The following is a 27,776-nucleotide window of genomic DNA, read 5'->3' as shown; positions in this document are numbered from 1 at the left end:
TGAGTTTGATTTTTTGGATTTGGAATTTTATTTGACGAGATTTTTGAACAGATTCTAAGTACATGATTTGTAGCTATTATAGACTATTTTTGGTGAAAATATTGGAGAGCATGGAGAGCTTGTCCATTAGAAAGATGTTATGTGATATTTGCCGTCCGTGCTCGTTCATTCTATGTCATGTAATCTGTGGTGACATTGCGCATTTCGAAACGAGTGATTTTTGTTCGTTTCGACCATTTTGACATGCCTTTGAACTGCTTTGTTTACGAACCCAAAGATTTTACATTTCTCTGCGAGACAAATTTTGCTCTAAATCGAGTACAACGAAAATATGAACTTAAAAAATATACATAACACTAAAACCATTTCGATTTGGGTTCGAATTTTCTCGAAACGAGTTACTTGTTTCGAAATGCGCAATGCCACCCCTGATCTCATCGCATCACAAGTTTTCAATCATGTACGGAGTTATTTTTTCATATTTCTGTAATACATCGCAGTCTCACAGAACTATCTGGTATTCTTTATCGATCTCTAACAAAAAAGTAAACACCCCGATTCTGCAGATTACGGTAGGTCAGGCTAATGCCATATTAGCCTTAATAAAAATATATATTTTGGGAAAAAAAATTACTCATTTACTATCATTTTCTCAAAATATCAGACAAAATGCTTTGTATGCTTATTATAAAAAAAGAAACACATCAGTCATGGCCACAATATATAGTAGAAAAACATTGTCAGACAAAAATAAATAACAAATGCTTATCGAATACTCTGCTTCAGAAGACTCGGCTTCTCCCGGGTAGCAGATTTCTCTTTCTTGGTAAGCAGTGGATCCGGCTGGAAGCAGTTCCAAAGCCGCAACGTCTCGTCCGCTCCCGCGCTCATAACGGTGGTACCATCTGGGGACATAGCGATCTGCAAAACTCTTCCGGTGTGTCCCATCAGATCTATTTGCCTCGTCATCGATGGATACTTCCAAATCGTTAGTTGGTTGTTTACGTAGCCATGGGCCGAAATCAGTTCTTTATAATTCTTGGAGAACAATAGTCCGCAAACTTGGGACTTTGTGTCAACTGAGTTAATCAGTTGCCCATTATTTACGTTCCAAAACTTAATGCACCGGTCGGCGGTTCCACCTCCACTAGCAAGAATGTTTGGCTGCCATGGGCACCATGCCAGTGCTCGAACAGCGGCCTGATGTTGATTGAATGCGTGCACGGGATTAGTTGTTGTATGGGGCGCACCATTCGCTACACTCCACACATTCACCAAGTTATCGTTGCCTCCACTAGCTAGGTATTTCCCGTCTGTAGACCACTTCAATCCACAAACCTCTTGTGAATGTCCTCGAAGTACAGCAACATTGTGATCGCGAGTGCGTACATCATGATTGACGATAGTGCCATCCCTGCTGCCCGAGCAAACAACGTACGAATTCCAGGCCAATACGCCAACACGACCTGTATGACCGTCCATAACGCGGAGACGCTTCATTTGTTCGCAGTCCCACAGTTCGACAGTTCCAGTGTTTGTTCCCACAGCAAGAATATGTCCTTCCTAGAAAAAGAATCACTAAATTTGATATCCAATTGGTATACTTGCAATTGAATCGATATTTACCTGAATCCAGCCTAGGGAACACGCATGATCGCTACCTTCATTCTCATACAGAACCTCGATTGTCCCGCTGGCTGCATTCCAGAGATACACTGAAGAACCAAGCGCTACGGCCACCACATTATCTCCGCTCCAATCCATCAAATTCAAATAATAGTCGTTGATTATATCCGGTGCATCTAAGATCCTGTCAGGCGCATTGGGAATGAATCGCGACCCACTTTTAGTAGACATTGGCGTTTTGACAGAATACACAACTTTCAGTGGATTCATGTGACCCTCTGGAGCTGCCGGTGCCTTTGTCTGGTAGGACAAAATGCGCTTTTTACTGATATCACAGCCTTTCATAGCTTCTGAAAGAATCTTAATTCGCTCCGCATTCTTTGGGCTAATGTTGCCCTGTGCCTCTTCTCCATTGCCGTCGCAATCATTCTCCTTCCGGGCTTCGTTTTGCTTCACCATAAAATGGCCCAAGTCGAAATCGGTTGTTACTCTATTCGGAATAAAACGGTCGCCTCCTGATGGCTGCTTATGACTTGGGGTTTGTCCTTTAGATTTTGTAGGTGAATTTCTCGAGCCCGATCCACCAAGCTTTTTCGGGGTTTTACCGCTAAGAGTACCGGCGGGAATCGATTGCTGTCCATTGCTGAATGATATGGACAATTTCTGCCGCGAGGTGTTCATCGAACTGGCGTTAAAGCTGGCCGATGCAGCTGACATGTCTAATTTCTTTTGCCACCGGGGCGCTGGACCTTTCGTGAGCTCACCATCCATTGTGATGATATTGTTCAGATCATTTATATAATTAAATTGAGACATGTTGATAATTCGTTATAGCTGGATAAAAACAAAGAAACAATGTGAACATATAATGCATTTGGGAATCAGCTTAAAATATTGTTACCTGGTACAGTTCGACAAATAAACCTAGTTTGTTCCTTCGCTCGCCTCCTTTTGTTCTCAGCGAAGTGCCGCGGATTTTAACGCTTTCTTCGGTCTTCGTTTTCTTCGTTTGCTTTCTAGGCTGCATTCAATTTCAAAAATTAAACTGTGGTATAGTTCAAGTGTTGCCAAACTCGATGTGAGAAATATAAAACTTGAGTGTTATCCAAGGGGCTGGCATATCATCATTTTTTGTTGTCCTCATAGAAAACCAGCTAGGTCATGTATATCCTAAGTGGTGCGGACTGAATTCACTTCATTTTCAAGCAAATTCATGCATTTTTTCAAGCGATTTCTTGCAATAAATTCTCATACCACCAGAGATGCCAGATTTACAGATGTTTGTAAATTCACAGACATATTTGTAAAATACTTTTAATTTTTGTTGCAAACTTTTAGGATATAATAATATTTCACAGGTTTATGAAAATGAGATGCTCTATTCCTCACATCAAATATATTTGACTCACCGTATGACATTTTTCCATATTTTAATACATAAAAACTTTTCATATTTAGTTTATATCAATACACATGACGTTAGACCTATTTTTTGAGTAATTCATTAACACTTTTGTAGGAGATGAGATGAAGATAAGAGAATAAATTCTTAAATAATTAAAATAGGTATATGTATATGTAAATATAAATCGATTATAAAATCCTTGTGTTTCATCTGCTCATGTTATGGTAAAGCTTTGGCTCTGTGTGAAAGTTAATTCATGGACTACGCATACACACGAGCAAGACGTGAGAATATTCCTCCACAAACAAGGAGAGGAAAATAATATAAGAGCGAAAAGAACCAGCGTTACCAAATGTCTTTTACAATGATCCAGATGCATGAGAAGTATAAATAAGAAAATTGGGAAACATTGGCACCATTGGTCCGAAAGAGTATACGAAAAATGAGCATTGATTCTTATGGACTCGGAAACTACTGAACCGATCAACATGAAAATTGATATGTAGGGGTTTTTGGGCACGGGGAAGGTTTTCGTGCGCGCGTGGTGGAGCGCATATTGAGTCGCAGTTTGGTGTAAATAACATGCCACTCGCATACAATGACTGATTAACACAGAGTTGCGCGATATATTTATTTACCAACACAATCACCCGACCAGTACAGCCATACAGTGTCAAACCCACGGCGCTATATGATTGTTCACCAACACAACTACCACAACCGGCATGACCAGCACGAGAAACTGTGGTTCAGCCACAGCGTCGCGCGAGTCGTGCCTCACGAGCGCTCCACCATCTCGCGTCATCTGGCCAATTTGCGCCATTCTATCTATTTTCATTAGCCACAAAAACAGGCGCTATATCGCGCCAAGTTACTCGCGCTACATGCGTCTCAATTTGCGCCTTGCCTAACGGTGGGCTGTCATACAAATGAAACACAAATTTCTGAATTACTCGAGAATTAATCAAGCAAATGGAACCAAATTAGGCATATTGAGGTTTTAGGGTGCAATAAATGTTTCTATGTTGGTTGGACTCTCCACCCCCTCTCCAAGGGGGGACTGCCATACAAATGAAACACAAATTTCTGAATTACTCGAGAATTAATCAAGCAAAAGAAACCAAATGTGGAGGTTTAGGGTACAATAAATAGTTCTATGGTGGTTAGACACTTTTCCCGCTCTCTAAGGGTGGGCTGTCATACAAACGAAACACAAATTTCTGCATAACTCGAAAACTAATCAAGCACAATTTGGGATGTGAGGGTTTTTGGGTATGAGAAATGTTTCTATGATGGTATGACATCCCTCTTTTCTCTGGAATGGAGAGGGGTACCATAAAAATATTACACATATTTCAACCAAAAATATTCCAACCAAACATGACAATTGAAAATTTTTCGGAAAACTCTGAAGGAAAAAGGGAAAATTCGGAAAATCAATTCCCATATGTTCTACAATTACATAGTGACAAGTGCTGTTAGTCCATTTGATGTTTGCGCTAGCGAAATTGATCTTTGTTCGAAAGTAGAAATGGATTTTCATGTGATGAAGCGCACTCCTATATCTTCTTCTATCTACACAAAAAAAAAGGATCGCCAGAAGTGCTGATAAGAGCAGAACTCGAGGAAGGAATTGTCCGGTTTAGGGCTGTCTTTATTCTATCATATATTCTGTATAAAACATTTATTCCATTTAACGGAGAAACATGTTATTTACAAGTGGTTGATGTTATTTACAAAGTGGTTGGTTATTTACAAGTGGTTGATGTTATTTACATGAGAAACATGTTATTTACAAGTGGATTTTCAGGCAAAACAACGCATTCCTATATCTTCCATCCGTCTATCTATATAAATCAAAATGGTAAAAATGGAAGGCCAAATGTGTTGCTAATCGCAAAATCCGATGAAGGAAAGGTCCCTTTTCATCCATCTTCATTTTGTTGTGTTTGTTGTATTCTGCCCATAGAACAATGTTGTGATGAGAAAATGTTTAGAAATTCGTTCTAAAGATTTCATATCAAAACAATAATTTTGGGCGGGACGAAGTTCGCCGGGTCAGCTAGTATACATATATACAGCCATTTCATGCGTTCTCAAGCGGAAAAATTATTTTTCGGACCACCAGTTAACTTTGAAAAATCATATCTCAAAAACGAGAAAAAATTGCATCTCTGAAATCGAGATATGTTATGTAAAACAGCCTCATCTTTCAAGAAAAATATAAAAAATATATTCCAAACCCATGAATATAATGAAAAACAAATGCAATCGATAATTACAAAAATAAAATCCATTTTTTTGGCAAGTTCAATGTTTTTTCAAAAAAGGATAGCTCATTGGTTTCATTGAGATATGTCTATAATCTAAACCTGCTCAGTGGTTCTGAAGTTATGAATTTTTGAAAAAAGTCAGTTTTGGGAAATAGTGGGAAAAAATTATTTTTCTGACCATCCTAAAATGGAAATGGTCACCCTAACGAAAAAATAAAAAAATACGGGTCTAATGTTTTGCGATAAGGAACAAAACTACCACTTTTCATCGAAATCTGAGAACCACTATATCGGTTTGGCATGGTATGGCTGTATATATACAAAATGTACATATACAAAATATACAATAATATATAAAAGACAATCTTACGTGCATCGCGATGTACAAAATATCAATGAATCTATGAAAATTAACGCTAAAAGACATTTCTACAGATCCGCACACTTTTACAGAAATTTCCACATTTTTAACAGACTTTCTTATATTACAGACTTTTTTTTAAATTATCTGGCAACTCTTCGTTCCACTTTTTATCGAATGTTTTCAAATCGCAGGAGCAAACATTTACGTGACTCGTTTGTTTTTATTTCGTTCGGAGAAATAATATATCAGGGAAAGTGGACATTGAAAATGCGTTGCTCAGTGAAAGGCTGCCCGAATACGAGTGAAAATGTTCGCGTTACCTTTGTCGTATACCTTCGGAAACGTATTTACAGACGCGCTGGGTCGATTTTTGCGGAGACGACAAACTAGTTCCGAATAAGAGTTCCCGTTTCTGTGGAGTAAGTACAATGTTTCAATTATTGAAAACCAAAAGTGTAGCAAACCTTTCAAACACATTTACAGGTTACAAATACATCGTTACATTTCATCCGGAAAAGAAACCTCGCGAGAAACCGCAATGTCTTTTCCACAATTAAGCCGATAGTTGACTCAGAAGATTACGTCCATCATCAACACGAAGCGCAGATTGCTTTACCGTTATATTCATCACCAGGACTAGCGGATCATAATTAAGCGGATTTCATTAGGTCAGCTTCACTAGCAAAGCTGTTTTCACCGACGTTAGAAAAAAACGTCTCCAATACAATTCACTTTTGCTATGTAACCTATGTAAGCCAATGTCGAATTTTGCTCCCGCATTAAAATCTTGTAGTGAACTAAGCGTTATTCGTAGGTTGTTTATATACTGTGAGGTTCTGATACCTTGCAATATAAGTTGCTCTTTCAGAGATGCAATGGTCAATTAAGAAATTGATGGAAAAATGTAGTTCGTTCATTTTATAAGTTTAATTATTTTTGCCTTTGATAACAATACCTTTTTCATAGTGTTGATTATCATAAGAAAAATAACACTCCTGATCATTGGATCTTTTTTGACATTTCAATTGGATCTTTTCTGACAGCCGTTTTGATTCAGTCCGCACTACCTAGAGTCAATCAAATGCCATGACGTACAGGATTCCAGCAATAGTGGTTATCTGAAACAAAAAAAAAATCGGACAGATTTTGAATCAATAGAGGTGCCGCATTTTTTAAATAGTAGAATTAAAAAACATATAATTTTTATTGGTTCATGCGTTAGACAGATGCATACAGATTGTATTCATATAAATTCGACATAAATCGGCACAAAAGAACTCGAGATGGGTACGCCAGTTTGAAAAAAAAAACTAGTTTCGCGTTTGAAGTTTTGTGCCAATGCCGTACTAGATTAGATGCAACAGCATTAAAATGGCTAATACACTGTAAATGATGGGATTTTAGAAAAGTTTTTTCTAGGGTATATTCTTGAATGCATAAACTTCAAAAATATGAAAAATAAACTTTTGAGTATTTTAAATTTCTAATTAGAATACTGTCTTGAGTCGTGATTGAGGACATGTTACATTAAAGTGACCAGATGGTCTAACGCGGGACACAAAAAACAAAACGTTATGTATATACGTTATATGAACATAAACCATAGTTTACCACTCAGTTGTGATTTTTCGGTGGTTTAGATTTTGTTTACGCCTGAAAATTTCTCACTCGATCAGAGCATTTAGGTATGGCAAGCACGATTGAAATTCTACAATTTTCTTCCAATTATCGAATCGAACGCTCGAAAATTCCAATCCATTTTTCATCGATTTTAGTGTTAACGTATGCATTAAAAAAATGGACTAATTTCGGAAGGCGATGAAAAAAAACTACAAAAAAAACTTTTGGGCGAATGGACAAAATGGAGAGACAGCCTACCACCAAAGCCACGAAAAGGTAAAAGAACACGCTGACATACATCTTTTCATGGACCATGGTTGAGGCTCCGGCCAACTTCCGTAAGGCCGCCAAGCGTTTCATTCACGATACTTCATCAAACAACCCTGTCTCTTCCTGTTCCGTATATACTAGTTTTTCCGGCTTATTTCACACGTTGAGCCCTGACCGAGCTAGGGGACCAAAGATGAACTTTTCGTCTGACTCACGTTGGTCCCTGCGGATCAATAGGGGACTTTTATAAAAAAGTTTTTCTAATTTTGTTGCTGTCGTTTCCATTTGACACTCTCTAAACAAAAAGTACACTGTCGGTGCGATGAAACCAGCTCAACGTATTAATCTTTGGATGCATTGGAAGATCTCTTGAACAGTCTGTCAAATAAAAGTTTTTTTGTGTGGTTCATCCATTTAATGAAATCAACATGATCAAATTGTAATATTGAAATATATTGATATCGCGGGACATTTTCGTTTCTTTTGCCAAATGCGGGACGTTTCGCGGGACATTTTGTTGAAATGCGGGACTGTCCCGCGTAACGCGGGACGTCTGGTCAGTTTATGTTACATCATATTATGTGTCACGACCCCTTGGTCGGCGCGTCTCACCTTGAGATATGAACCACCTTGCATTCAGCGGGAGCAGCGAGAAACGTCAACGTACGGGCTCTCGGACGTAAACTTGTCATTTGTTTGTTGTTTTCTCCATTCTTCCTCGGGCGCCATTCTGATAAGAAAAATAATAGTGGTTAACAGAGCTGAAATTAAAAAGAAATTGATTATTAAACATACTTACCTTACTTGCTAAATACTTACCTAGTGCTAACTTTCTAGTTATTTAGTGCTAAAAGTAGTTTTTCGAAGTGCTATATCTATACAAGGTGACTATAATATTTACATGAGAAACAGGAAAATTACCTCATTACCTTACCGACATAAACTTACAGATAATTATTCTCAAAGATAACCTCAAGATTACGGAAAGACTTGAAAGGACATTGAAAGGACAAAAGAGGAAATTGGAATATTAAACGTAAGCTCCTTTATTTTGAATTCCAAAAGCAGTTAACAATTGTAAATGTATTTATAGGAATTTTTTAATCCTGTTTATGAATAAACAGTTTGTTTACCCGGAAACTTTCCGTTTTCCTCATTGTCTCATTGGCCTATTGCCAATATCTAGATTGTTGATCTTCATTTCAAGACGGATCTATGGTACAAGGTGCGGTCTTTTGATCACTAAATTGAATAGGGGAGCAGCATATGAAAACAGTACGAAAGAAAGCGATTACCTGAACTATGAAACAGATAGATTTAACAGAAACCTTCGAAATTATGAAATTTCTCAATAAGTTCAGTGGTATTTAGCTGCAACTAGTATATCTATTTTTCTTTGAAAACACAACACAATAATGTTTCAAGATGACTGTAGAGTGATTATGTCGTATTGACCAACCTGTTAGAATACTTCAAACCCAGCAAACATTAAATCGTATTCAAGACACATTTGGATGATATGTGATACTTATAACTAGCATATATAAGCAAAAATGGAGGCGATATATGAATTTGCCATATTTTATACGCTTATAAAGCCGTATATAACGATATGCGAAGCTTCTTTCACTTATATGCGATTTTACCCGACAATACTATATAAAATGAATAGAATGTACGTATATAATACTGCATATCGCGATACTAGGTTGATCGTTATACCGATATATGGCATAATCCATCAATGATATAGAAAATCGTGTTTTTGCATTTTATACAATTTCAGATACACATGATGCATCCTTTGATTGATATTTCACACGATTGTTATTTGATACGAATTAATAATAATAATAACAATAATAATTTAATAAAATATTTTCCGACATGTGGTTGTTTGTGTGAGTATAAGAAATCGTATATTCGTACGACAATAGTCGTATAAGATGCAAATATAAATAGTATATTTATGCAAAGCATTTGTCATGTATGTATATCGCCTCCTCTTTTGTATGTGTAGTTTAGCTAAGTGCATCATATACCACCCAAGATAAGGGATACGATGATGCATATACGCTAGTTTAATCGTATGTTTGCTGGATTTCTAAAGGGTTATTTCTAAAATTTCGACGCACGACGAAATTATATAGTGATAAACAAGCGAACCGAATAAAATAATCGTAATTCTACGTGAGCAATGTCTTGGATACAAACCACTTAGGTTTTTTCGTATAGAATTTCGAATAGAATCGATTTTTTGTGTCGTGTTTTCTTTAAAAGCTACAATTTCGTAAAGTATGAGGTTGTTTCAAGAGTTCTTCCCCTCATAGCCAATTGCCTCGTAAGTTTTTGACACCATCCGGAAAGCATATTCATCACCACCTAATGCGTTCCATGCATATAAGATAATGATAAATGGTTAAAAAATATCGCAGAAGCTTAAGGCAGCGACTGATTAATTTGGTGTGAGAATTCTCTATATTGAAGGTTCCATAGTACGCGAAGGTGATGTTATAATGCGGATTTAAGTAACGGTAAATCAAAACAACATAATTTAAATTTCGTATAACTTAGTAACAAATAGTTTCTTGAGTAATGTTAGTGGAAAAATTGAAGATAAAATAGAATACTATTGCAAATTAACAAGTCCCTTGATTTTTAATTGAAAGATGAAGAATGTCCACGCCACAGGGGTAGCGATATTGTAAACGTCCACGAATTATTTTCCGACTTGCACTGCGGTCACGCGTATTCTAGAGTTTGTAGCTGTGAAACCTTGAGTCAGTACCACTACATCAACGTAGAAACGACTCGGCCTCAGACCGGTTCACTCGAAGTCGTCTCGACGATTCGGTGCCCATAAGGCTAGGCGCAAATTGAAACGCTTAATGCGCGAGTAACTTTGCGCGACATACCTTCTGTTTATGTGGCAAATGAAAACAGATAGAACGGCGCAAACTGGCCTGGTGACGCAAAATGGCGCTCGGAAGGCGCGACTCGCGTGATGCTCAGGTGAACCACAGTTTCTCGTGCTGGTCATGCCGGGTTTGATGATCGTGACGGTGAACAATTATGTAGCGCCGTGAGTCTGACGTTGAATGGTTGTACAGGTCGGAGGTGATGTTAGTAAAAATGAATATATCGCGAAACTATGTTAGGATTTAACATTGAATGCGAGTGGCACGTTGTTTGCGCAAACTGCGACTCAATATGCGTACCTACACGTGACGTGTGTAGCACATATGAGTCGTGTTGGCACTCTTGTTTTAGTTCACGAGTGCTATACGTTTCTCAATTTGCGCCCAGTCTAACAAAAATGATACAAGTAATCCTTCTGGCTTCTCTGTTTCTCCAGATACGATTTTTTTTTCTAGTGTGAACATACATTGTGTTCTAATTTTCTTTGACAGTTGTATCAGTTTTTTCGTGAGTGTAAAAATTTTATGAATTACCACAGTATATTTATTTACATATCATAATTCAAAGTACGTGGAATAAGAAGGTAGTCTACTCCCTACTTTGTTCAAGTGTGGTAGGCAAAGGAAAAAAGCAAGAAATAGTAATAAACCATCGATCGAATCCATATAATAAATTTAAACATTTTTTAATTTTTCAAATTATAATACAAGAACTGTCTCCAAAAATGTTTCGAAATGATGAAATAGCAGTTTACTTAATTATTTTAAAATTTAAAACTGTAAAATTATCACACAGAACAGAATAGAACCAGAACCATGCAGGCTAAAAATATATCTATTCTCTTTTCACGCACAATAAGAAAAATATCTCGTCTCTTTCGTACATATTCCTTTCATTTCACGTTGATTCCTTTCATTCTGCAAACAAAAGCGACGTTAGAAATCGTCACTTGGAAATTAATTTGAAGCATCCATGTATTCTGGCAGTTTGTATAGAAATGAATGTTTCCTTGTTGCATTCGAAACTTATTCACTGAAACTAATGAAAACGGTGCAGTGAGGGTTGTGTAGTATGCCTGCAGGAGTAATTATTTACCGGCGCTAGTTGTCAGTGTGAAATTAGTGATGAAACGGATAGTGGTTTGGTCTGATACTGGATACCGGTCAGCTTCAAGTACGGATAGCCGAGTATTCGACAGCCCGATGTTTGTGTTTGTGCTTGTTTGTGTGCGTGCACGTGTATTTGTGTGGGTGTTTGTGTAGGTTCGCGCGTTTTTTGGGTGTTTGTGTGCGTGTGTGCGCGTGCGTTTGGGCGTGTTTTTTTTTCTTGCATGCAGGTGTGTGCTTTTTTTATGCGCGGGCATGTGTAGGCGTGTTTGCGCGCAATTGTGCGTGTTTGTGTGCGCGTGTGTACGTGCGTTTGCGCGTGTTTTTTTCTTGCTTGTGTGCAGGTGTGCGCGATTTTTGTGCATGGGCATGTTTGGGTGTGTGTGCGTACGTGTGCACGTATTTGTGCGTATTTATGTGCGTGCTCGATTCTTTCCGTGCGTGCGTCTGTGCGTGTGCACGTTTGTGCGCGTGTATGTGCTTGTGTGTGCGCGTTTGTGCGCACCTGTGCGTCCATTTGTATGTTTGTGTAAAAATATAATAAAATGAAGACAGCTCAAATCGGACTATTCTTTTCACCCTTAGAGAGGGTGAAAAACTCGAGAAAGGAATAGTCCGATCTGTGCCGTCTTTCATTTTATTACATTTTCTGTAACAAACATGTATTCCAAATAACAGAGAAACATGTTATTTACAAGTGATTGAAGAATTTTGAACACGGACCGCGACGATCCATTTTGGTAAAATAAAACATACGTTTGAAAGCAGCAAGCATCCTCTAACATGCGAAATGAAAATAAATATAACCCGTTCAAGCAGTTTTAATCGTCAGTGAAAGCTTCTGCTTTTATACTTGTAAGAGAACGAAAGAGGAAAGGAACGAAACAAAAGAATCAATATTACTGTATGCGTAGAGAATATTTCGTTTCCCATCACCCCGATACACTGAAATAATTCCACCGGAAATGACTGTAGTGGAAGTGAGAGTTGTATGAATAAAATTCAATCACATGTATTAGCTTCGAAAATAACTAGCCCTGCATGGGATAACTGACAACGTCTCCGATTAGTTTATCTCATTCGAAATTATTCTGTTCCGGCATCGCGGGACGTGGTACTTCAACATTTCGCTGAAGTAAACAAAACCTGTTCAGTATGAAATCGATAAAAAACCACATAAAAACTTACTTGCACTGGAAAAGCGGTATATTATCGTGTTTACCGTCGGCACGACTTACGATTTTGTCTCTTTTCAGGATTTTTGGAACTTTTAAAATCGAGAAATATTGAAAAAACTTCAGTACTTCGAACTAATTGAGGATTTGTTATTACTAACTTCGTTGTGTGTGTAACACATGCTTCTTCTTCTTCTTCAATGGCACTAACGTTCCTAGAGGAACTTCACCGTCTCAACGTAGTATTACTTGCGTCATTTTTATTAGTACTTAGTTGAAATTTTTATGCCAAATAACACACCTTGAATGCATTCTGAGTGGCAAGCTCTAGAATACGCGTGATCACAGTGCAAGTCGGAGGAAATTTCTCCCCCGACCAGAACGGGAATCGAACCCGAACACCCGGCATGTTAGTTATGACGCTAACCACTCGGCCACGGGAGCACAATGCGCATGCGCTCTCCGTGTGTATACACAGGAGATATCCCTTACCTTCTATTCTATGTACTTTGATCATAATTAAAAATTTCTCGTTCATCTGCGGGTGAATGAAATTTCATTGTTTACATTTCTGTTTATCATAACATATTCGGCGGAATATTCGAAATCTCTTGGTAATCTCAACGAATGGCCAGCATGGATGCCTACTGCCGAGTTTGTATGACCAAGGATTCTGTGGAATTAGTATCGCTGTTTCAAATTCATAACGGCGAGGAAGAAGTTATTGCTAACATGATTATAGACTGTACTGAAGTAATGGTATGTCTTGAATTACATCTTATGTTACTTTTGTTTAATCGGTGAAACAATCTTCTAGATATCTGACGACGATAAACTACCACAAAATATTTGCACAGAATGCTTGATTCGCCTAGATAATGCGTTCGAACTGCGGAAGCAGTGCCAACGCTCGGATGTGGCTTTCCGTAATATGCTAACCCAGACCAAACATGTTAAGGAAGAAGGTGGAATGAAAATAACAATAGACATGAAGTTGACTGACCTTACAGAAAACCTATATAGATTTGTTGAAACTGGTAAGTACCACGATGTGGTACAAATAACAGGTATTCGTTGTTGCGGTTGCAATGCAGTTTTCAATACGGAGTCAGAACTAGAAATACATTCGTTGAACGCCCACAAGAAACAGGAAAAAAACCCCGCTCCACATCTGTGTCCCATTTGCGGGCAAATTTACCCTAATCGTAATGATCTGATGGATCATGGAAAAGATGTACCATACAGTTATAATGTATGTCGCTTGTGTGGACTAATGTTAGGATCGAAGATCGATATTTTCGGGCATTTAGAAACCAGTCATAACATCATTGAAATGCGTGCGGAATCAAACCATAAAGTTATTTCATTCGATGCTGCAGATATAGTTTGCCCACAAACCGATGAAGAGCATGAGATAGAATATCTTGATGAAGCAGAAGATTTAGAGTTTGTCGACAAAGTAAATGAAGAACGAACCGATGAACAACAAACAGCAGATGATGGGGAGGACGCTCTCACGGACAGAGCAGATTCAGAACACGAATCAAAAATGCCCAACAACGTGTTCATAGATTCCATTGATGACTTACCATGCCACAAAGTTTACCATTTACGTGGCGAACGATGCTGTGGTTGTTACGAAATGTTTGATGACATCGAAAAGCTCAAAAACCATTGCGAACTTGAGCACTCCATTTCGTATTCGAATAAACAAAAGCATCAATGTAAAGCATGTAACCGGTGTTTCAAAAACAATGCGCAATTAGAAAAACATATCCAATCAGCTAATCAAAAAACAATTTACTATTGCAAACTTTGTGATTTGATACTGACAGATGATAGTAAATTTACAAGTCATATAGTGCTTACCAATGATCATGATGAGGCGATTAGCAGTAGTAAAATCGGTGATAAATTCGAAGAGATTTCAGCTGGAAGTACTGGATGCTGCGGTTGTGATGTGGTATGCGACAGCGAAGTTGAATTGCGTAGACATATCGAAGAGGAACATAGTCAGAAATTGTCTTCTATTGATAATGAAGATCAGTTTGAATGCAACCGCTGTTTCGATTGTTTTCCTACGTCCCACCAACTTACACTGCACAAGGCACAAGCCCAGAATAGGTTGTACTACCAATGTCGCACTGAGGATTGTGGGTATAGAACACCAGATAAGAAACAAATAGTTAAACACGTCACCACGACTAATGCCCATAGAGACCTCTCGCATAAGCAACCAACGAAACGGAAGAAAAAACAGCCGAAGGACGACAATATGACTTGTTGTGTTGCACGTTGCTATGAAACTTTCAACTCCTATGAAGAACTTCAAATCCATGCAGAGACTGCTCATGAACTTCTGCGTATTCAGCACACACAGAGCCGAAAATCGGAAAACACGGCATGTGATATTTGTTTCAAAGGTTTCGAAAATGTACAGGCTTACACGCGACACCGAATGGTCGACAGAACTCGTAAACATGTTTGCCTAACTTGTGGTGCGCAATATGTTTCTAAATCGAACCTTATTCAGCACGAGAGAAGTAATTGCGGAAAGATAGCCACATTCCAATGTACGCAGTGTGATAAAGCCTTCGTTACAGTTGGTGGTCTCAAAAATCACCAAGAGGTACACGGTAACAAGAGATCGTTTGTTTGTGACATATGTGGGCGTGCGTTTCTTCGCAAAAGCGTTTTGAATGATCATATGAACACGGTTCATTCTACGTTGCGCCTTTTCAAGTGTTCGCTTTGCCCGAAATCATTCGCGAGCCGGAATATCTTCCAGTCACATCAGCTAACTCACACAAAGGAGAGACCTTATCAATGTAGATATTGTGATAAGCGTTACTTCAAAACCAGCGACAGAACATTACACGAGAATCAAGTGCATCTCGGAATAAGGCCCTTCCAGTGCAGTTTCTGCTCTTCTTCTTTTATTCGAGATCGCGAGAGGAGGCTTCACGAACGTATACACACAAAATCAAAACTGTACACATGTGACATATGTTCTGGAGGATATAATAAGTTTTCAGAATTCAAGCAACATCGGCTGGATGAACATGGTATTGAAACTCTGCGTGACCTAGGGCCCACTGTGATGGCCGCATTGAATGGGGATTCCGTGGGTGAAATCGATAATGATTCGTGTATCGAAGATGTTGAGCAAAGCGGGTTCAAAATGGAGATCGATATTCACGAGTCCGTTTACAAAGATGAATAAATGCCCTTGGTTGTTAATGATTCGAATTCACCTCTTCTGATTTATTGAGAACGTTATAGTCATTCCTCATTGCATGCTTTACTTTTACTGTTTCTGTTGACAAATCTGCTGAATTTTGACACCAGATGCACACGCTTCTTCCTCGAAACCACACTGCTACTGTTAAATACTGAACACGTGTGCTCTCGAATATTCTTGCGTATGAATCAAACCCTACTGACTGTGGATAAGTTTATCGGACTGCCTTATCCAAAATACTGACGACAAAGAGTAGACAAACTGAGATACCTGATCGAGATATCTTAGGTAGCTGGGATCCTGATAGATGCTTTCTCTATACCTGTTCTAAAAAAAGTCAGATGTTTTTTTTATTAATTCGTTTATTTTTACAGGCTCAGTTACTTAAGTTTAAAGGAGCCGAATTCTTAAATATAATTTTAAAACTATATATATATATAAACAATTTTCTTAGATCTATGGTTAGTAAGGTGGAAAACCGATTACTCGCGGTGTACTCGAGTTTAGAAGGGTGACATATTTTTAGGAGAAGGATGGGATATAAGGAAATTGTAACAATGTTGATGAACACACATTTCTTAAATCTATTCGTATATCTATTGTCACAGTTCGGTCGTTGGTTACACACGATTATCCCTAAGGTCTCGACGAGTGCATGGTTCAAGGGATTGAATGTAGGTCGTGATTTCATTCGCGTGATATCTCGGCTTATGTCCAATCACTACAACCTAAACGCGCATCTCTATCGCATTGGGCTCGCAGCAAACAATCTTTGTGATTGTGGCGATGGCTACCACGACATCGAGCATGTTGTCTGGTCGTGTATCCGGTTCCATGCTGCTCGCTCTCAGCTCTCTAGAGCACTGAGAGCACAAGGCAGACAATCGGATATCCCCGTCCGGGATATCTTAGGTAGCCGGGATCCTGATCTTCTGCTTCATCTATACCTGTTCCTCAGAAACGCCGATGTCAACGTTTAATGATGTTTCCTTCGTTGTGTCCCCGTTTCATATCCCTCCTATCCGATCGATAAACTTTTACTTAGTCGCGGCAATACATACACACACTCTTTACAGATGCACGGGCCGAAGGTTGTGCAGTCCACTGATTATTCAACAAGAGCCAAAGATTGTACCGCTCATGACAACTCTACACGAGCTGATGATTGCGCCGCCATTCTATCCTGGATTCCTTGAGTCGAGAAAGACGCACCACGCTAGATATGGGGTACAGACTAGGGGGGCGTTGCTGATTAATGGTCAGCTGCATCCCAATAGGAAGTATCCCGTGTCGGGCACACGTACAGAGCATCGAAGACTGCGACATACCAATTATGAGAACACTTGTAATACTAACCTCGAGTCAACCGCGAGTAATCGGTTACATATTACTAACATAGTCTAAGCAAACATTGTCAAAATATTGAACTCCCGGCCCCGTTAGGCTGACGCCATATGAGCCTTAATAAAATATATATTTTGGATAAAAAAAAAAAAAAATCTATTGTTGCCGCTGGGTGCACTGTTCCAAGTATGCGTTCCAAATGGTCACCCTAAATCAACTTGACGGCAAATGTCATCGACGAACGCGGTGTGAGAGCTGTCATCGAAAAGAAGAGAGAGAAAGAGAAATCTTTTTCCGGCAACGAACGCTAAAGAGAATACAAGTTCAAACTTGAAACAGTGACGAATATTTTTGTTAGATTTAAAACGTAGATTACAAAACTCGTATTTGCTCGCATATTGTAGTTGAGATATCGTTGTATTTGTTGAATCAGTGAATTTCTTCCAAATTTATTTATCGTAAGAACACCGAATGTGTAAGTAATTGAAAACTCCACTATGGAAGCCATATTTAATAAAATATATTTGCAGTTTAAAGCTGCGCTAAACCTATAGTTACAGTGTTTTTTGCTGCTAAGAACCCGGTGTCCGACAAAGAAAAATCATCGTTTTTCGCCCCAACATCTATAGTGTATTTACATTTCAACTTATTCTACTATTTATAGCAAGGGGACGAATTATCCGCAAAGGAAGGAAAGGAGGGTATAAGGATGTAGAGACAATCACACACGAAGATCTATAGCTTTCTTCTTCTTCAATGGCACTAACGTTCCTAGAGGAACTTCACCGTCTCAACGTAGTATTACTTGCGTCATTTTTATTAGTACTTAGTTGAGATTTCTATGCCAAATAACACGCCTTGAATGCATTCTGAGTGGCAAGTTCTAGAATACGCGTGATCACAGTGCAAGTCGGAGGAAATTTCTTTGACGAAAAATTCCCCCGACCAGAACGGGAATCGAACCCGAACACCCGGCATGTTAGTTATGACGCTAACCACTCGGCCAAGGGAGCACATCTATAGCTTTAAGGAAAACATATATATGGGACATGTAATCAAGGTCTAACCGAGCCAACACATCTCTCACCGGCACTAAAGTCAGATGTTAGATGTTACGATTTTCCCTTGTTGGTCTTCTCCCCAATCCCTCTCCTACACCCAAAATAAAAATTTTACAATTTATTTTAAATCTCCATACATTACTTTAGCCCATTTTATGCCAAGCGTTCGAAAAATCGAACAGCAATTTTGATAATAACCATATAGTAAGGATTTGGCATCAAATGGTACCTTAGTTTCTGAGCTACCACTCACTGTCAGTTGCGTTCAATTTTGTATAACTTTATCGGGCAAAAAAATCCGTTCTAAGCAACTATGCGCGGAAAGTACATAACCTAACAAAAAAACAAAACCTAATAAAATGCAAAAATATGTAAACACATTATTATGTAGGAAAAAATCCATTAGATTGGACCTCCTACAGGATAACAAAATGTAGGCTTTGCCCAATGTTTTCTTTTGGCGATTTATCGATTTTTTCTTATTTTCCTGAAAACTGAAGAACGGAAAAAAATATTTCTTTAAGATTGGGGTTTCTGTAACGCCAATAACCAAAATTACAGCAATGGCTATCGTTAAAAAAATTTTTTTATAGCTTGGTCGTTAATGGGTTAAATGAGTTTAAAAGTTTCATTCAATGCGCTATCAACCCATACTGGTGCTGTATTTACTCAAGCGAGAGGCGAGTTTGAGTACAATACATATGTCATAGCAATGTAAGGAAGATTTATAGAAATCGCATCAACCGTTTACAATAGCACGAACTTATATAATTAATATATTCATATTTTCGGTGAATTTATTCACCTGATTTCTAACCAGTGAGAAATTCACCAGCGTTTACATATGCCTGAATTTATTCAATACACTCTATACATATATACAGCGCGTACTCGATTATATACAGTCTTCGATTTCTTTTCACTGTATATAATCCAATCCTGTATATAATCGAGTCAAAAATAATTTTTTTTATTCGTTTTTTGTACACATATTTTCGGTTTTTTTTAATTATAAAAGAAGAATTTGATTTTTGATTCATCCCCTTAAAGTCATAAAATACCTTTCTCATATAAAAAATCCTAATTACTCCAGAATGTGATTAAGGATCATATTTGATAATAAAAATCCGCATAAAACATATGCGTAGAATGTTCGAGTTCCAACAATGACAAAGTTATTGAACTTTTTCTCTGTTTCGGGCCCTGTTTGCCTTAAACTGACTCTAATTCAAAAATTGTGCTACGTAGGACAATTCTGTTGCTTCGATTTGAAAGATAAAATTTTTTTATATAAGATACAGTTGTGAAACTTCCAAATTAGTGGATTTAAGTAACACTTTAGAAGTGAAAAACTTCAATGTTTGCGGTTTTTAAGGTGATATTCTTAATTTTATCCAAAAAATATATAACAAGCATGAATGTTTCCATCAACCAAATTCAAGCTCTCTAACTGCTCTACAATGTGTTTTACATCCAACTTTTATCTTTTTTAATTTCGCTGCAATATCATTTTAAACAATTCCTGGTGAATCTAAAATCGTAGATTTTAGTTGAAGATTCCACGATTTTTACCTTACTGTACTCGTAAAAGCCAATTAACTTTCACTCTAATGTTGACCTATTTCATTTTCTCTTGTCATATTTGAAATCCAAAAAAAAAAATTGAACTGTATATACAGTAAACATTCACTAACTGGGCGAAAAGGTAAGACCAGTTATCGACATTCGCGTTTTAACTGGTCCGGCATGTTAAACCTCAAATAAAATTGAGGGGAACTTCAATGAATTGTTTGATTCGCATTGATCATGAAATTGGACAAACAAAAGGATTCCAATGGAAGTTTGGCATTGAGTGCGAAAACATGTATGAAATATAATTTGAGGATATTATTTTTCAGTAATTTAATCAATGTTTTTGTAATGCGAAATTAATGTCAATTTTCATAATATTTCAAATTACATTCTAATGCCCCTCACAGCAAATCTTTCATTTGAATATGGCGTCGATTGTTTACGAAATTCTGCTTTTTAACTGGTCCAAGGACCAGTTAACGTTCGCCCAGTTCTGCTTTTTAACTGGTCCAAGGACCAGTTAACGTTCGCCCAGTTAAAAAGCAGACCAGTTAAACCAGGACCAGTTAGCGAACGATTACTGTAATGGAGTCTAAAATTGTATATTATCGAATCATACATAATCGAGTCCGACCTGTACGTCGAAGAAGTGTATCATATATAAGTGCGAATCACATACAACATCCACGTCACGTTCACGTCCCGTTACGTCACGTTACGTCAGTCATTTTACCATGCAGTTATTATGGAAACATTCATATACATCGGCCACGTAACGACCGGTCAGCATACGCTCAACGAAAACTACCGGCAGGATTTGTAGAAAAGAATAATTGACGAAGAGGGACGGTTCCTTGGGTTTTTGTCTGAGCTTTTGTTTTGATTTTGGTTGTACAGTAATTTACATCTAATTCGACATTTAGCTAATTGGACAGACCTGTGATGCAACACGTTTAGTTGGACATTTTTACCTTTAATTGGACATTTTTGTAAACATTGAGTTCGGGACCCACATTGAAAGTCCCCACCAGTCACGAATGTTCAATTACTGGTCAAAATCGTCTGCGACACTGAGTGGTGTCTCGGCATGTCGCATTATAAGTAACTTGCTGTACTTTTTATGCCAACATATCTCTTAGTTCCAAATTTCGGAGTGAAAATCATTCGCGACTAGCTGAGAGAAATAGTCTTTATATTATCATTGTTGGATAAGGGTCAGACTACGGGGTTTAAGCATTTAAATAATTGAATTCAATGATTTTCATTGAATTTTACAAAATTTAGAACTGATTCTAGGCATGCTGATTCGAAAGAGGACATTGCAATTGGAAATTGTTTTAGGTGGCGACACCTTGAATACACCCATACCTCGCTTTACGGCCTACATACGTTCCACGAAACTTGGCCGTAAAGCGAAAAACCGTATAAAGAATCTGTTGTATATCGACGTCGAAAATAGCTTTATTTAGACCGTAAATCGAAAACATGCCCGAAAACATGAGCGGCCGTATAGCGAGGTATGAGTGTAACATTAAATAAATCATTCGTTTGGCATTTGACGTGACGGTGCTGGTGCAAGCATTGACTGCATGTGTGAATTGGTGGAGACGTTGACGGAACGTAGACGTTCTTCTCCGTAACGTTCTATGTGAATCGCACAATATTCTCATCCGTTTACATCTTTTTTCGGGTGAATGAATCCATCTCTAGCTATAGATCTCCCTAATGTAAACCCGCCATAAGAGAGCAAAATAAGAGCCACAGCGTGCATCAAATGCAGTAAAAAAAATTTAAACTCTCCTTTTCACTCTCAGCAAAAAAAAGCTCTTTTCGGTGTAAGATTCAATTTCCTTTTATAAGATGGTATGAAATTTTCCAGATGGTATAATATTCTTGAAAAGGGTGTTTTTACTTGTGCATTTGATGCTTTAACACAAGAAAGAGCAGCGTTTCTGAACGGGTCGATAATTGTGGCGGTCAGGGACAGACAAAATGGGTCGATCGTTATAGCGGTGAATGATCATCTACCCCATGACCTCTCGTGTCGACAGGAATGCACCACAGTCGATACGGGATGCAGACTAGGGGGCACTGTTGATTAATTGGCAGCAGAATCCCAACAGGTAGCATCTCGTGTCGACTATTTCGTGAACTCTACCTGGATTTTTGACGTAGAACTACGTCTTTCAGGAAGGGTCATCAGAAAACAGGTCATGTTTTTTTGAAATAAAGTTAACGTTAATAACTATTTTCACTGTGAACGAATTCTCATGATTTGTATGCTAATCGAATCGGAAATTCTCTAAGATTTGTTTGATATGCTAAACATTACAATCCGCTAATCTCTAAACGGCTTAAGAAACGAAAACTAGAAGAAGTTCCTTTTTTCCCATACATTTGTTCTGCCGATTTGTGTGCTAACACTACTAGTATTTCAAGTGCTTATAACTCGAATATTTATTAACAGTTCGGAAATATGTTTTCATTAATTGATAGAAAATATTTCTACGCGTCTATCACAATTAATAAAATATTATTTTTCATGAGAAGAACAATTGAATTACTGTAAAATGTTAAGCGTTTTTTAAACGCCCTAACTGCCAAGTTTTGATTGGCCCGATTTACGGTTTCCCCAACACAGACTTCAAAATCGATGTACCTGTGGAAATCCGCTCTGCAAATATACATGCAAGTCGGAGGTATTTTTGTTTCCATCGAACTGTGTTTCCCTAACACGGACTTCAAAATTAATGTGCCTGGGGGAATCCACTTTGCAAATACATGCAAGTTGGGGGTATTTTTTGGTGTTGGGTACTTTTGTTCTCACTTGTCGTTGTGCAGACCGGAATGTTTCCCTGAAACGTACTTTTAAACTTAGAAGCCTTGGAAAATCGTCATTTCAGATACTAGAGGTGAATGAACTTTCTCGGTTTGAGAACTACTTGAACATAAGATGTGCAATATTTTCAGATGGAAATGTAAAACACAATGATCGTTTGACAATTTTTCCGTTCACATATTTTGGTAGTCCTAGGCATCATATCAAAGGTTCATTAAATTTATTTGTAACGAAGAACATAATCTATTACAACAATTTCGATGCATTCTAAAATAATATTCGAAGTGGTAAACAAGTGGATTGCATAATATAATTGCGTAGTTCTGCGTCGAAAATATGCGGTCGTGTCCTAGATACAACCCCTTACATTTTTTTTATATTTTTGTTGTGTGTTCTCGAAAAAATACTATGGGCCCTATTCCAGAAGACGAGCGCTCGTCCCTTTTTTCATATTCCAGAAGCTGAGCTCGACTAAAAGCAGACGAGTAGCTCGTCTGTCCCGACCGTTCGGCCGCACTCGCTGATGAATCTGTCGTGTCGTTATATAGTGTGTTTGTTCATCTTGCTGATTCAAAGCAACATGTACCTTTATTCCGCGTTTATCTTCAAAAATTGTTTTACGGCTAAACTAGAATTGCATAAGCAATGTATGTTTTCAACTGCAACCATCAAATTCAATTCAGTAATTGAACAATTTTGCAGAATTTCAAATGGACATTTCCAAACAACACAATTAAATGTAAACATTGAACTTCATAGCCAGGGAAGCCAAGTGTTTGTTACAAATATATGAATACGACACGAAAAGTGTCTTCACAATCATATTGAACAAAACAGAATAATTTATGACTCAATTTCTGAGAAATTTTTAATAAAGCAATATTTTTCTACTGATTTTTATTTTGATGTAATGCGTTCCAATCATCGTACCTAGATGCTTGGAAGTTTATTGCTATGCATGTGAAAAAACTAAGGTACTTTATTTTGCAACTGTTGAAATACATGCCTGTTGGGGGATGTCGGCACACCCATTTTCCACTATGATTCCTCTTGTGAAATCCAGATCGCCGTTACGGATTTGTATTTCATCAAGCTCATTGGCCACGTTTGAGTTCCCATGGAATGAATAGCATATATCATAATTTCGCCTCGCTTCGTGCATTCACAAATTTCGTCCTCGGTAAGAAATTCATTGTCCCTCGAGTCTAAGTAGCAAAGTTCATACGGGCTTATTTCTTTGCAAAATACATTGTCCAACAATAAACGTACTCCACTGTCTACACTACGCTCAACTCCTCCTGATTATTTTGAGCATATTTCCTCTCAGTTGCTGTGTATGATTTTGATGCAAAACTTATTCTTAGTGGTGTATCTTCGTTGTTTACTTGAGTCAATATAGTGCCCAATGCCATCTGTAAACAAAATAGTTTTGTTCGGCTCCTAACAGAATCCCAAAGTTTTCGCTGAAAGAATCTTGAGTTGCTTAACGAGCTTGAATGCGCTTTTATGTTCTTTTCCACATTTTCATGTCAGCGCAGTGATAACTGACCACAAGGGAGCATACATTCTCGCAAAATTCTCGATGTAATTTCAGATAAAGTGGATGACTGTCGAAATCTTTAGATATTTTTCACCTTTGACGCTTCAATATTAAAACCAGCTGTACTCTCAACATGCTGGTTATCATAATTCTATCTATTTCAAATGGCTCTCTCGGCACTTATTTAATTCGGCGATCTTCACAACACGACTTTTTCACTGATGTTTGTGGTTCTCACAACACGCATTTTATTCCAGCATAATCGGCGGTTCTCACAACTCGCATTTTCACTTTTTGCTGCTCACAACTCACTGCTTACTCATCATACACATCTCTCCCAGCAAACATTAAGTCGTATGAATAGGTATAATTGGAGGCGATATACATACAACCAAGACACATTTGTATGATATATGATGCAGATAACTAGCATATACACACAAAAGTGGAGGCGATATACATATATGCCATATTTTGTACGCATATAAAGCCGTATATAACGATATGCGTTGCTTTTTGGAATAATATGCGATTTGATACGACAACGTTACCACTCAATCCATCGATGACATGGAAAATCGTGTTTTTGCATTTTATGCGATTTTAGATATATATGATCGATATTTTGATTGATATTTTATGCGATTGTGATTTGATACGAAATTATATGTAACTTATCATGTGCAAAGTTATACGATTTAATGTTTGCTGGGCTATATCACATCGGACATAGAAAATTGCGACTCAACTCAATTTTCCCTGAGCACCCTCTATCACTTTGGATTCACTTCCTCAAAGGTCGCACCAGATTATTTAATAGATGCCAATGAGTGATTTCGAAGAGATTTTTTGTTTTGATAGTTGTATTACGCGATAACACAACAAACCTGTCACGATCACCAAATGTGTAACTTGAAACTGCCGCTGGAAATCACTCAGTGCGCCCGGAGCACGAATACACGTCTCACCTCGTTGGCTGTTTGACTCTCTCTGACGGGAGCTGCGTTTGTTATAGTTGATCGAGTTCATGACGGCATATAATGTAGGGTGATATATGAGACGGCAAATCTTGCCTCACACAATATGCACGACCTCATAGATGGATAATTTAATAATTTCTGTATTGATAAAACATAGATTTCATATGAAATATCTTTTTTTCGCGTTTGCACTTCATTTTCAGTCCTTTATTGCGTTATCGGTGATTTTTGTCATCCGAAGTGAAGTTCTACTGTATTGAAAACTGAAATAAAATTTAGATACGATGCAATCTATGTGCCATTCCGAAAACCTATTTCATGATTGCTCATGCGACAGGATGTTTACCTTCATGTGGTTAATGATAAATACCAGTAAAACCGTTATTCACCCATTGTGATCCTTAGGTAAACTGTGGTAAACTCCTAACGTCAATTCGGTAATTTTGTGTACTTAACCCTTCAGTATCAGTTCGTAGTTTCTTGTGACAAAATTGTTTTCAATAACAAAGTCTAGCCAATAAATCTGATGGACCACAATCACCCGCCAATGCCATGTCGCGTTTGCAAGGGCCCGTCGGAAGTTTCATTATTCAACGACGATGATGGTTCAAATATGGCCAGATTAATGTCTGAGTTTGCAGACATTCCGGTAAGTGTACTTATACCACAATAGTTCAGAATAATGGACGCAGTGGTTCACATCCAACAGGGGAAAAAAAGTGTACTTAATATTAAAAACTCAAAACTCACAATATTGTTTCTCCAGATTGTCGAGAACGATGGCAAACCATCGCGAATCTGCAACGATTGCGCAGAGAAACTCAGATCCGCCGTCGCATTTCGCAAACGAATCCAAGAGTCGGAGAGGCTACTGGAAATCTTATGTGGGTAAGAAGCTTGAAAATATTATAATCTGATGCATTCTACCAACATCCATGTTTTCAGAAATAATTCTAGTCGGGATATATCCAACGTGAAAACTGAGACGACATGCAATGAAGAAATAGAATACGAATACGAGTTTTTGGATGAATGCTCAAACGACTATGATAAGGATAGCGAGGATAGCAAAGGTTTCCTTCATGATGTGCTGGATGATTTTGAGCTGAACGAAGATCAGACACCTTCTGAACTAGCACTGCAAACTAGAGACGAAGTGCAAGAAGAAAATAAGGACATGATAAAATTCCCATTTGACATGCCTCCCGAAAAGCTTATTGCTCGAAGAATCAATTTTGACCATTTTGAGTATTTAGAACTCAACGGAGACCGATGCTGTGGATGCAGCTTCATCGCCGCTGACCGTGACGAGTTGGTTCAACACTCGAAAGCGAAACATTCTCACAATTACTATCCCGACAGCAGTTATACTTGTCCTACTTGCTATCAAAAGTTTAAAACACAACTTGAACTCACTGAGCATATAGAGTATTACTCGTACAGCGATATATTTCTTTGCACAATGTGCAACGAGTCATTCATTGAAAAAAGTCACTTGTTGACGCATCAGAAGAATATCTTGGCTCATCGGTCGCTTTCGTACGTAAATGTAGATGGTAAGAAAACAAACAACGTGGTCAATCGAAAACCATATTCAGCGAGAACCGGTCATATAATAAATAGAAAATCATTGCGGAACGATCAGACAGATTCGAGCTCTACCCATTATTGCTGCTTCGTACGTTGTTGGGAAGGTTTTGACAGTCGAGATAAACTAATGTCCCATGTACAGGAAGCTCATGAGGGGAAACGGCGAGAGAACGAACTTGCTCGGTTGCAGCAAGATCCACAAACATTGGAACATACTTGTCCCGTCTGTCAACGTGTGTTCGAGAACGATTCCAAACTTATCCTGCACCAATCCTATAAGCAAAACCGCGATACACACATTTGCCAGGAATGTGGCCGTTGTTTCTACAAGGCCCACATCCTACGCGATCACGAGCAAAAGGAACATAGCCAACAAGAGCCGGAACATAAATGTGAAGTATGTGGAAAAATGTTCTGGAAGTTATCTGGTCTCAAACATCATCGTAAGATACATGTAGCTTTTGAAAGCGTGCCTTGCACGGAGGCCGGTTGTAAACTTGTCTTCCGGGATGAAATGTTGATGAAGCGACACTGCAGAAATGTGCATGGTGCGTTCTTTCCGTGGGAATGTCGCTTCTGTCCGAAAAAGCTACGAACGAAGGAAGCAATGGATATACATGTTCGGGTACATACCGGCGAGAAACCGTTCGCCTGTCGGCAAGGTTGTGATCGACGTTTCGCGCACGCAACTGACAGAGCAAGACACGAGCGGTCGATACATACTGGTGAGAAGCCCCACAAGTGTAACCAGTGCCCAGCAGCTTACGTGCGTAAGCGGGAACTCATTTTACACCTTCAGAAGCAGCACAGGAGTGACGAGCACTGAGAGAACAATAAAGGCAAAACATCAA

General features: G+C 38.3%; 2 protein-coding genes and 1 long non-coding RNA gene across 3 annotated transcripts; 2 read left to right on the top strand and 1 right to left on the bottom strand.

The window, feature by feature from the left end:
- Positions 1 to 615: 615 nt before the first annotated feature.
- LOC129776290 (cell division cycle protein 20 homolog) lies at positions 616 to 12,909 on the bottom strand. The gene is made up of 5 exons (XM_055781838.1): positions 12,772 to 12,909; positions 6,624 to 6,786; positions 2,528 to 2,647; positions 1,627 to 2,460; positions 616 to 1,563 (listed from the first exon to the last, which is right to left on the bottom strand). Exons 4-5 carry the CDS (start codon positions 2,440 to 2,442, stop codon positions 766 to 768), a joined length of 1,614 nt encoding a protein of 537 aa, XP_055637813.1. The 5' UTR covers positions 2,443 to 2,460; positions 2,528 to 2,647; positions 6,624 to 6,786; positions 12,772 to 12,909; the 3' UTR covers positions 616 to 765.
- Positions 8,244 to 10,160, top strand: LOC129776291 (uncharacterized). The gene is made up of 3 exons (XR_008743077.1): positions 8,244 to 8,442; positions 8,509 to 8,594; positions 8,652 to 10,160. It is a non-coding gene; the product is annotated as an uncharacterized LOC129776291 (long non-coding RNA).
- On the top strand, positions 12,180 to 27,776 carry LOC129773046 (zinc finger protein 62 homolog). Its single transcript, XM_055776597.1, has 6 exons — positions 12,180 to 12,787; positions 12,840 to 13,517; positions 13,576 to 15,978; positions 25,850 to 25,984; positions 26,102 to 26,223; positions 26,281 to 27,776. Exons 2-6 carry the CDS (start codon positions 13,386 to 13,388, stop codon positions 27,749 to 27,751), a joined length of 4,263 nt encoding a protein of 1,420 aa, XP_055632572.1. The 5' UTR covers positions 12,180 to 12,787; positions 12,840 to 13,385; the 3' UTR covers positions 27,752 to 27,776.

Source organism: Toxorhynchites rutilus, chromosome 3, assembly GCF_029784135.1.
Source record: "Toxorhynchites rutilus septentrionalis strain SRP chromosome 3, ASM2978413v1, whole genome shotgun sequence".
Classification (NCBI taxonomy): Eukaryota; Metazoa; Arthropoda; class Insecta; order Diptera; family Culicidae; genus Toxorhynchites; species Toxorhynchites rutilus.
This window is presented reverse-complemented; position numbering and strand designations above follow the sequence as displayed.